The following is a 12,175-nucleotide window of genomic DNA, read 5'->3' on the forward strand; positions in this document are numbered from 1 at the left end:
GTGTTTTTATTGTTTGATGACATAATATTGTAGATTTTAAATTTCATTTTTTGTTTTTATTATTTTTTTTTTCTTTTTTGTCGACATTGATGCATTACATTAATAGGCTCACTTTAAAAAATAGAATTTCTTCCCTTTTATGATAAATTAAGTGAATGGTTTATCGATTGGTTTTCGTTTTGCTTTTACAAAAAGTAAAACATTTAAAAGTAGGAAATTTAAACGAGTTCTTGCGATTTACTGCTATTTAAATTTCGTGATTAGTTGCAATTAATTTTTAGCATTTGCCTTAGACTTTTGCAGCGGGTGTAAATGATATACAATACATATATTATTTTAGCATTATGTATAATTTACTTGCTTGATTGCAAAAAATATGAGAATATCGCGCGCGTTTGCAACGTGCCAATTTTTGTATCCTTTCAATATTATTATTTTTAGTCTAAGCAAATTAGAAACACAATGGCTTATGCACTAAATAAAAGAATGGTTGCAAAAGTTAGTTGAGAAATACAAGACATTGATTACACATAGAGAAAAAGATAAAAAGAGTTCTGTCTGGACTGGTCTGTGAGCGAATCGTGTATGTGTTTCGGATAGCAATAGCGTCTTTTGTCTATATAATATATTTATCAGGTGGGATTTCGGCGTGGCCAGCTTGAGCTCAGTATATATATATACTATATAATGATTGATATTTGGTCGGAGTTGAAAGAAGCTATAGGTGTTTCATCGTTTACATTCGTTTCCCATTTTCACATGCACAACACAGAATACAGAACGCGGCCGAAGGTGAAGTTCATGTCGAAGAAGGGTTAAATTAGACGTAAATATATATATATATATATATTGCAATGCGTTTCATAAGCGCACTTGATAATAGGGGGAAATTAACGTAAATCGGTTAAAATATTTAGATGTATAATTTTTCATTAAGCCTAATACAATGTTTTACGACTGCGCCTGGCCGAGTTTCCAAAGACCGGCAATTAGAATTTGCGCTAGGACAGTGGGCTAATCGTAATACCAGATTGGACTGAATGTGTGTACAGAATAGGGTCGAATGGAACCTGCCGACTTTGGACCATCGATAAGCGCAGAATAAGCGAATCTTTATATATTATAACTACGGACGCGCCGCAGACTTTTAGATGCTTTACAAAGTGGCTTACAGATAGCCCATTTTCACCCTCTTGCAATGCAACTTGGCTGCTTTAAGCGCGGCCCAATCCCACTCACGACTGAGAGACATTTCAGGAAACCAGAATGTGATACGATGAAGCCATTTATGCGACAAACCCGATATACCAACTATGACATTTGCCAGTGCCAGCGATCAAGCGTGAGTGGGAGACCGCGCTTAAACTTAATTCTTTAATAAATATACGAAATATTATACATGCCTAAGTGCTAGAAACATGTGTAGACACATGCCTTAAATATATATATATATATATCCATGTATGTATGTATATATAAATTTGTTTTAGTACACGTATTATATATATTGTTTTTAGTTTTCTCTTTTCTTTTCATTTTTTCTTCTCCACATTTACTCATATTTCTTTTTGTTTTCTTGTTTTTTTAATAAAAAATATATATAAATATAGCTATTTTGAATTTGATTTTATCTCTCTGTTCATATGTATAGTTATCATTTTTGTTTTATGCATTTAAATCTTTTGCTTGCTCAATTGGTTTACCATTAAATACGTCTACAGAGTTATGATTATTGGGTAAAAATAGAGGCTTATGCTTGGATTTAATATACCCCCTAGTTGGGGTACCGCAAAACGCAGTAAGCAATAAGCAGTTGTTTAGAAAAAACACAAAAAAATAATAATTATTATAATTGGTTTAGAGCAAAACAAGAATAAATAACAAATGTGCCGTGTAAATTGGGTTCTGTAAAAATTATGTATATCATATAAAACTTATGCTTAGGCCTAGGTGTCGATCTGGGGATTATAGTTGATAGCAATTGGTAGTTGATTTCATCTCGTCGACCCATTACCATTCGTCCTGGGGTACTGAGTGAACTGCTTGGGATAGGGATGCTTTGTTTGCTTGCTTATCGGCTTGCTTGGTCTTGTAATATGTAAACAATTTATCATATATTTATAAACATTAGTTCCCACTGATGTTACGTCTTTTGCAGCAACTCGCTTTGTGGGCTGGGCGGACTTGTCTGCTGCTGGTTCAACATGGTCGGAGCAGACAATGTGGTTGCCTGGGTAATAACTGTCGTGGCAGAGATGGTCTGTTGTTGTTGCTGCTGTTGGAGCTGCTGATGCAGCTGGTTCGGCGCCTGCTGCAGTTCCTGGGGATGCTGCTGCTGGTTTGTCTGATTGTTCAGCGGCTGGTTCGAATTGCAGAGCACCGAGTAGACGGAATCAACTTTGCTAAGCTTCTCAAAGAGCGGGATCAGTTCGCGCAGTTCGCAGTCGGTGACATCGTCAAACCAGGATTTAACAGGAACCTTTAATGAGGAATAAATTGTTTAGAAGGGGGGTTTTTATATTATGCACTGTTTTTTAATCTACTTACTGCATTGTCTGGATGAAAGATATAACTGGCCGGTGAATTGTCGACAATGACAATCTTCTGAAGGTCCCGCCCCAGACGATTCAGATCCTTAATGTAATTACCCCTGTAATAAACGCATGATTCCCTAAACAGTCTTGCACGAAACACATTCCACCTGCAAGCACGAATGTAAGTCGTATTTTAATGACTAAATTCAATATTATATATTCCTATTTCAACTCACTTGTCTAACAGATCGGCGACGGGATCTGCGTATTTGGCTAGTGATGCTGTGAACAGAACGCACTCGTATAGTTCGCCCATCTTCTGCAGAAACTCGTCCACGTGCGGTCGCTTCAGGACGTACACCTGATGTACGGTTCCATCGATCTCCACGGGCACTATGAAATCAGCATTCGGTATGGGCTGGCAAAATAAAAAATAAGATCAAATATGAATATGAGCAATACGGGTGGCATTAACCAGATGTACTCACCTTAAAACTACTGTGCACTAGGGTCTCATCCAAATCGATCACCATGCACTTTCTGTGCATATCGGTAAGCCTAACCTGAGGTAGTAGGTACCTTTGTTGGTCCGGTAATGGTGGCGGTGTTGTCGATCCATCGATTTGTGTGCCATTCTGGTTGGTTTTCGTTCGGTTTCGTCGCCAGCAGCAAAGCAGAGAATGGAATAATCCTCGCTTCTGTGGCTTTAAACGATCCACATCGTCTGCAAATTAAATGCAAATCAAATTAGATATATCGAAAATATTGGCTTAGAAAATATTTAATGGATCGGTGGTCAGGTCAGTATTATTGGGACTTAAAATGATCGCTCCCAAAAACCACGATAGAAATAATCAATTTGTATATATGTGCAATAAAACCTAAATCCCAAATTTGTTTAAAATTGCAGCCACGTTTTTCAAATAAAACAAACTAATTTTCAGCATGTGATGTAGCTAAGCACATCATAAATCTCAATATGGATAGCTAAATACCGAATACATTCCACTACTCAAACATCATATATTTAAACAGCAATTCCGAGCATTTCCCCGATGACTCCTCCATTAATTTAAACAAAATTCTAGCCGCCTCATAAAAACTTCTCGCGCAATATTTAGGACCCCTAAATACTCGTCCGCCCACAATGTTTTCCCATAACATACGTGCGTATATATATATATATATTTTCATTCCATTTTCGTCTGGATGTTTCGCCTTGCACGGATTACTATTTACAGATTGTCAGTTTTGCTACACATAATGGCATAAACATTGTCTGCTTTGTTTGCCACATTTGCATAATACAAATATAGATCTATTCCAATTTCTATATCTGGTTAATACTGCAGTACATGCAATGCAGACAATTTGTTATAGTTTCTCGTTTGGCCGTCATTGTGTTTTGGTTTGCGGTTTGTGTTTTTATTTTTTGTGCGAAATAGTTTAAAAATAGAAGCCAAAGGCAAAACTAGAAGGCAGCAACACGGTGGCTGCCGAGGGGCAGGGGGTGGAGGCAGGGTGGGAGGGTGTGCGGTTCAGGCGGTGGAAACATGCGTTTAATCGATGGGAAATGCTATAATTGCATACAAACACAAACAAAGGAGGCAGAGCAGGTGAGCAAGTCAGTGCTTTACAGTCCCACTTCAGCGTTGAAAAACAGCAATTATAAATTTAATTAATTTAATAACATACTTTATCACTTCAACTAATTTTGCTACTAAAAATAACAAAGTTGTTTTGCACCATTTGTTACGATCGAAGTTCCCAATTTCACAAGTGACAAGATTTTATTTCAATATAAATTACATATATTTATTATGTTTTTTTTTGCTAGCTCATAAAAATTCTTGATAAATGTGTAAGAATTATATGACAAAGAGTTGGAAAGTTGTGTTTCAACTACTACTACTCAATAAGTACACCATATTTTTTGATTAATGAAATTAAATCTTACTAAATGTTCCAGTGCAAACTATCGAAGTTGCACTGTAGCAGATACAGCGAGCAGAAAGATAGTTAGTCGGATAGAGAGATAGATGGATAGAAGGTCACGGGTTGACCTTTAAGCTGGCTTGAGGTGCGGCCACCTTGGCCAAAAGGGATGAGTGGGTGGGCAGATGGGGAGCCAGCGATAGAGGATAGCGAAAATGCGGTCCGTCCGCCATTTGCATTGTGTGGCAACAAAAGGAAACAGCAGTCAAACATCACTTAGCAGGGAAAACAAGCTTCAAGTGGGCGATGTGGGTGGCGGCAGAAGGGGTGGGGGTGGGGTTCTTGTGCGAGAGCGTCCTTCTTGCTGGCTAAGCTAGACGTAACGGTTCATTGAACCGTTAGCCAAGTGAAAACTGAGCTTAGGATATGTCGAGCATTTTCTTTCTGTGTCCCTCATTCCTTCATACCCTTTTTCCAAGAGTTTCCCAGTTGATTTGCAGAAAATGCAACCCTCTCTCTATAAATAGCAATCTATTTCAGTGTTTTAGAACACCATTTTTGCTTGGTAGAAATTTAAATTATAATCAAGTATTAATTGAGGACATTTTAAGAAATTAAATAGTTACTAAAATATAAAACTTTTCTCAAGCAAAATAATCTTGATATTTTAGGAAACCACCGAACTTAGAAAATAAACGAGGTCCTAAGAAAGTCCCATTCACATTGGTCAAAAATATAACTTAACCCATGCTAGTTTTTCATTTAAACTAAGGAAAAACGTGTTATATTGTTCATATGCTGAGTTTGCAAGGAGTGGTCTACGAAGGGTACTTAAACCTAGCGTTACTCTTTCTTGCTTTTTCCTAATGCATTTTTTGTTGCACATAGAACCCTTGCAAGTGAAGTGCAAATGCACTTGAATATTTTATGAGCGTGTGGTCTTGTTGTAGTTGCTGCTGCATCGCTAGCATAATGAAAGCTTTTTCCAGCGTCTGGCTTTTGCAATTATTAGGCAGGTGAACTCCACCCGCAATCCCGCAGCCTTCACCCCTTTTCCGCTGCTTTTCCGCTCACCTCTCAAGTTTTTGCATAACTTTGCATAAAAAGGGGCCGACAGCCAAAGCGAAACACTCAACTTGTTGAAAGCTGCTCTGTATCCTGGCTGATTATTGATAGGCAATCTATATTTGGGTCGTCAATGGAGCAACACCTCCAACAACCAACCACCTAACCAATCAACCATCCAAGCCAACCCACTCTAATCCGTTCCATTCCCAAACAAAAAAACCCACCCCACTCCACCCACATCACACTCAAATAGGCTTTTGTCCTATTTTTAAGGTGTTTCAAGCAAACCGTCGATGGATTTGTGTGGGTAGCCGCTTCGCATTCCTCTTGCGCTCGTTTCCAGACATATTTAGATGACCATATTTATAGCTCATTATTGGGCCAACAATCTGTCAAGTCTCTACCAGAGATTTCTGTTTTAATAGACACCCAAATATGGCCCAAAAGTATGCGAAACGAGTATGTCACGTTGAAATACTAAATATTTCAATGGGCTCGAGAGCAATTATTTTTGTCAGGTTTCCTCTGATGTCCAAAAATCGAAATTAATGGTTTAAAGATGAAGTACTTGTAAGAACCAGATCTTATAAAATTAAATTCTTATTTAATTAAAAAGATCGACAGCTATAATATAAAGATATTTATGCAACAGAGTATATAGTTGTTACAAACAATAAATGAAAAATGTTTATGATTGTTTTATTTTATGACTTCTGAATAACTTAATAATAATCTAAAATAACTGATGGGGTATTTTTTGCTTTACAGAATAGTAAATGTTATAAAAGTCAAATTCAACTTGCATTTAAACAATAAAAGATACTTGTTCTCAAACAGCAGAGTCAATGTATCGGTTAATAACAGCAAACCACATTCAATACAGATAAATTCAGCTGAGGTCAAGTGAGTAAATTGCAGATTTATGTAAAATATTACAGAAACAAAAAAAAAAAAAACAGGCAGCCAAGGACGAAAGCAGCTACAATCGGTGCATTGAATTATGCAAATGCGATTCCTTCTCCGCCAGACTGTTAAACGGCCTTACGCGTCAATTGGGCATGATCTGCAGGACAATCCGGCAACCAAACAGATCCAGAAAAGCCAAGCCAAGCGTCTATATAAATATAAATATATATACATATATATGTATGTGTATAAATGGTCCCAAAGATTTTCTTTTGTTAAAGGTTGAACATATTTGTGTGACAACTTTGTGTATATTCTGTTCTGGCGGGCAAGGTCTCTTTTTTTATGTCAGATAAGCAGGGGGAAACACGTCGGGGGGTATTATTTGATAATTAATTTAAAGCAAATAAAAGAAAAATTCGTAAGAAATCGAGACTATAATTGCCCACATGCCCCATACACACAATTGAGCATTTTTATTCGGTGGTCGCTCGGTCACATACGCTTATCTAATCGAAATGTTTGTTATCTGGCAGGGGGCACACTATGATATCATTCTCGGTGATTCCAAGAGCAACAATAATGCCACACAGTCTCGACCTTCAGAATATTTATGAAGTTTTTTTTTTTTTTGGTGTTCTTTTTCACTGTTTTTTCAATTTCAACTTCAAGATAGAGGCAGCTTAAAATTTAAGCCGCACCGAAGAAGACGGCAAACAAAGTTAATGGCACGTGATATAAATGGGCAAGAAACAAGTGTCAATGGCTACAGTAAATATTGGAAAAATGAATGAAATGCTTTAACTGTGCAAATTAAATGTTGTTGATCAATTAATTATTTTTTAAATACTTACTTAAATAAAAAGGGTAAGGAAAGTAAACAGTTTTTCTCACTGTATCAATTGTTACACCTGCTTTAGAATTTTTGAAAACTGAGTTTCCTATCTGCCTCGTAAAGATGGCTGTATAAATTTGCAGCACCCCAATCCCGCCTTTGTTTTTTGGGGGTTGGCCTTTATTTAACCCCCATCGTAGTTCAACGAACCCATATTAACCATGGAGATAAAATCTCCTTGTACAGAACTCGTTGACCTTTATCGATTCAAAAATGAAAAGCTAAAGGCATCATTTTCTAAAGTGTTTCTTCTGTTTCTGTGAGCAATAGTATGTATGTACATATATAGGAAATAGCAGCACACAAATCATTTGCACGCAGTCCGCTCATCTTGTGCCGTATATAATATTATTTTTCAATAATTAAGCATTGCATCTGCATCTGTTCACTGTCTGTTTCGTGTATTTTTGAGCCCATTATGTCGTAATTTAGATACACTTCTAGATAGAGGGAATATTGTTGCAAGACAACAAATAGCCAATTTAGCCAATTAAAGGGATTTTGAATGCACATTTTGAGACTAAATACCTTAAAAACAAAATCCAATAGCCTTTAATAGATTTTATTCATAAAATAGTATAAACAACGTTCGTTTAATGTTAAAATTGCGTCTTAATACTTAACCATTTTTGGGCTAGCGCATTAATTGTAAAAACCTCGAGTTCGTTTATACAATCAAATAACTAAATTTTCGTAATTTACCTTCACGTTTAGTTATTTTTGGATCTGCCTAATAATTGCATAATATAAAATGTTTATACATTTAAATTATAAATATTTCAGAGCGTACAACAAATGTTTATAGAATTTAACGTTACTAATTTCGGTGTACAGCAATAAATGAAATAATTTAAAAAAAATTCTATATATTAGAACAAGTGATATGTTTATGAAATAAAAATTATAAACATTTCAGCGTGCCGCAGTAAAATTTTCAGCATTCGGTCCGATCCAGTTTTCCCCATTTTCCGAAATTTGTTTATGCACGAGATCTTTGAACTCAATTCGCACTCTTTAATTTAACATTATTTGAGGCTATTTTTAGAGACCCCCCTCAATAAATGTGAAAAATAATAAATTTTTGAGAAAGGGCGTTAAATCGAAGAAAAGCGCACTGTCTGTGTGTGCACAAGCAATTTGCCTTCCAAGACCTTGAGAAAATTGAAAAATCACAGCAGTTCAGCTGAGGCGTCTAGAAATGAGATACTAGAGAGCATTTGCGTTTGCCCATAAAAACAATATAGATGTATTTATAAGCGAGGGGGAGTCCATGGGGCGGGAAGGCGCAGGGGGGGGTTTGGCGGTATGGCGAACACATACATATCTATATAAATATTTATACGCGGTGAGGCAAAGCAAAAAGCACTTAGGCGGCGGCACCCACTCTCAAATAAAAAAGAAAAACATATTTCAACTGTTGCTGTTCGCTTGCCGGTTTGCCCCTATTGCCGTGCTTTTCGCACGCACAGGCGCCCCACACACCCACTCGCTCTCTCACGAAAAACAGCTGAGATCAGAATAATAGTAGTGGGTTTTTTTGAAAAGCATAAAAAATACCCACTGTTGCTTCTATTTTATGATAATACACATACTTAGCTTACTCATAATGGACCTAACATAGAAATCAAACGCATACTAAAAAACGAAGCAAGCACATAACAATTCTAAACACAAACTTTGTGATAGCGAGTTGGAAATTATTAAATTTTTGTAAGTGTACTACAGTCTTGACCACAAGTGTGGTACATACAGTTACGGTGACGTTTTGCTCATTATCTCACGCTCTCTCATTTGGCCAAAGCTCAAACTAGTAGAAACCGCATAGATCCCTATTTGGAATGCAATGGGGGATAACTTGATTTCAAGATGTAGGCTCCCGAAGCGATTTTCAATATACATAAATATGTATTTATTACTGGTGACACATATAGATCGGCGCATCGATAAAGAAAGACATTCATATGCGGCAAACTGTGAGCACAGTCGATCAAAATCAAAATCAAATTCGAAATCAAAGTGAGCGAGCGACGTCGATTAGCACCTAACCGCAAATATTTTGTATATAATATACCAAATGTAGCCCGTACATGTGTGTGGACACATGTATAAAAGGTGCAGCGGCGACCGCAGATTAGATTAAATTAGTTATTACTTTACTTTAAAGCGTTCATCGCGTTTTTTTTTGCGCTCAGTCGGCCCCACCCTCCTATTTTTTTTTTATTTGTTCACTCTCTGCACAAATAAAAAAAATCTTAAGTCTTAGGTCAAGTACACTTTTTTTTATTGATGCTCGTATCATTTCGATATGGAAATGATAGCGAATGGCTAAGTTTGGTCACGTAAGTGGCACTTCTGACAACAAAAGTCGGGGTTTAATTAATACCACTGACCATTCGATTTTGTTCTTTTTGTTAGATATAAATACATATGTCTCGGATTGTATTTTAAATATAATGTGGTTAATCTTTACTTTTCTATCGCATTTTCTTCTTATGTACATAGTTAACCCGCTCTCTTTGGGCTCTCACCATTCATTTATTCATTCATTCATTACAACCATATCGCAACCTTTAAGCTACGCTTTTGTTGTTCGTCTGTTGCTTTGCTTGTTTGTTTGTTTGCATCACTGTAAAAAACAACACACACAACTAGTTTGATTGTGCTCTCCCTCTTGCTATCTCTCGTTTTATACCGGTTTTCCTGTATTTTTCTCAACTTTTTTTTACGTTTTTTACCTTGCTTTTTAGTGTGCAATTTAATTGGCAGTTTCTATTGTTGGACCCTCGAAAGTAAACATGCAAAGGCAGTTAGGCAGTTAAGCGAACGAAAAGAAAATAAGATGGGAGGAAAGTAAAGGCTTTCGTGTCGAAATTCCATGACGTCACATGTGCCGAAAGACGTCATCAATTGATTACAGGTGGGAGTGGGCCAGTGGGTGGCAATTGGGCGATGGGCGGTGGGTGGTGGCTGGCTGGTGGCAGAGTTGCAACTGCGTCGCAAAATAATTCAATAACCACAAAGCGAAGCCAGCAAGTGGTTAGATCATTCACAATGGCCAACGAACAAGAAAACACTGTGTGCTGAATAAAAAAGGGGCGAAACAAACACAACAGACAGGCACAACTGGCGTGAAAATAACACTATTATTAAGTATTGTTATTCATCGCAGTGAAAACCTGTGCAAGCCCATTTATTTAAATGTAAATGCATGACTGGGGACATTTTTGATTAATAAATTGATACCTTTGAATATTTAAAGGTAATTTTTGCTAGCATAGTACAGTTATCAAAGTCGAACAATCTATTAAGAAAACATAAGTCTGATTTTTACACAATAATGTGTCTATAAATTCAAACTCCTAGTCTACCTTGAAAGTAGAAAAAGTACAGACATTTAAAATGGAAATTAGATTCCCAATTAAAGAAAAGAAATTGCCATTTAATTGGTTTCAAATTACAGAAAGTACAGCAAACTGGTCACAGTCGTGCAAACAGATAATAGCTAACGTTAATTTAAATATTTAGCTTAGACAGAATTGAACAACTTTTTCCAGCTACAAGTTAATTGCATGTTGTTTGAATATATTTTTCGAATTAAAAGCACTTTTGTCTTTCATCAGTTTGTTTTTGGAGTGGTTCCTGTACAAATTAAAAAGGCCAATGCCATTTAACTTGCTGCTACTTTCGGAAAGTACGACATATGTACAACTAACTTATTCCCACAATTATATTGACCGCAATTGGGTGTGTTAGAAAGGTCAGCGGGGTGTTGGGCCCTCTTCTTTGGGAGGTTATGGTGGGTGGTGGTTGGTAAGTGGGGGAAACTTCTTGGCAGCGGACAAGTGTCCTTTCGTCTTTGTTGTGACGCCTTCGAGTGGCGATGAGTCATGAAGGGAGCTTTAAATATATGTATGTGTATGCGGACTGCGTTTTCAGCGATTTCCCCAGTTTGGCCCCCATTATTTGTTCTCACCTTTGTCATTGGGATAGCTGGGATAGACGTTCAGTTGCTCGTCGTCGCGGGAAACTTGCGTTATTATTGATGTTGCATCCATTTAAGCACTCGGTTTGTGGCTCCACTTCGCTTAACAGGTTGATAAATCGGATTCGGATTCAGATACTGATTCAGATCGGTTTCGTATAGGATAGCTGCAAAATGTTGCGCACACATGAGAGATAGAGATACATTGGATATGGCAATTATCGCGAGATGATTCCATGTTTTCTTCGTATATATGGTAAGTGTCGTGCAGTATATATGTCGTACATATATAATACATCTACCACGTATATATAGCTCACACACACACACATGCACCAATTGATAGCCTGCCCCAGACAGTGGAATTTTACAATTACGCTTTGGCCGTCCGTTCGCTTCGTTTTATTTCTCGATGCAAATGGGTTTCCCTTTGATATTCACCTCGCTATTTATCGCTCTCTCTTTCGCTCTGTTGCACTTTCGCCTCTCTGTTTTAGTAAATTTAAAACTTTTCAACGAATTTCAATAAAAAACACTTTCTTTCTTTCCTTCGCTCTTGTTTTTGGTTGCGCTCATTCTTTTACTTCTTTATCCGCGTCTGCTTTTCGCACACAGCTTCGCAGCGTTTTATTTATAAACGCCCACACAGACACAGCACTCACACACACTCTCGCACGCACACTAGCTCGGCCGCTGGTGTTTTCGTTATTTCGTCTCGTTATTTATTTATTTTTTTTATTTTTTGCCATTAATTAATCGCGCAAAATAACAAAACGCGTGTGTACGTCGAAAAAAAGTAACAGGAATAGCGCAAAAAACAAAACGTGTGATTAGTGTGACCGCGGTGGATGCGAG

The 12,175-nt window shown here is 37.2% G+C and overlaps 1 protein-coding gene across 2 annotated transcripts; it reads right to left on the reverse strand.

The window, feature by feature from the left end:
- Positions 1 to 81: 81 nt before the first annotated feature.
- On the reverse strand, positions 82 to 12,149 carry hzg (herzog). Of its 2 annotated transcripts, NM_001274983.2 has the most exons (7): positions 11,762 to 12,149; positions 11,312 to 11,487; positions 6,583 to 6,651; positions 3,023 to 3,258; positions 2,771 to 2,952; positions 2,548 to 2,701; positions 82 to 2,479 (listed from the first exon to the last, which is right to left on the reverse strand). In NM_001274983.2, the coding sequence occupies exons 2-7, from the start codon at positions 11,391 to 11,393 to the stop codon at positions 2,144 to 2,146; spliced, it is 1,059 nt and encodes a 352-aa protein (NP_001261912.1). In that variant the 5' UTR covers positions 11,394 to 11,487; positions 11,762 to 12,149; the 3' UTR covers positions 82 to 2,143. The 2 variants fall into 2 exon arrangements, with proteins under 2 accessions (NP_001261912.1, NP_648825.1); NM_140568.3 differs by lacking the exon at positions 6,583 to 6,651.
- Positions 12,150 to 12,175: the final 26 nt, after the last annotated feature.

Source organism: Drosophila melanogaster, chromosome 3L, assembly GCF_000001215.4.
Source record: "Drosophila melanogaster chromosome 3L".
NCBI classification, from domain to species: domain Eukaryota; kingdom Metazoa; phylum Arthropoda; class Insecta; order Diptera; family Drosophilidae; genus Drosophila; species Drosophila melanogaster.

Excerpts from the sequence above, each read along its gene's own strand:
- hzg (NM_001274983.2), bottom strand. The coding sequence starts at position 11,393 with ATGGATGCAACATCAATAATAACGCAAGTTTCCCGCGACGACGAGCAA. Across the intron at positions 6,652-11,311 it reads CAGCTATCCCAATGACAAAG|ACGCTTGGCTTGGCTTTTCT; the intron begins GTGAGAACAAAT and ends ATATTTATATAG. Across the intron at positions 3,259-6,582 it reads AGATCATGCCCAATTGACGC|ACGATGTGGATCGTTTAAAG; the intron begins GTAAGGCCGTTT and ends TTTAATTTGCAG.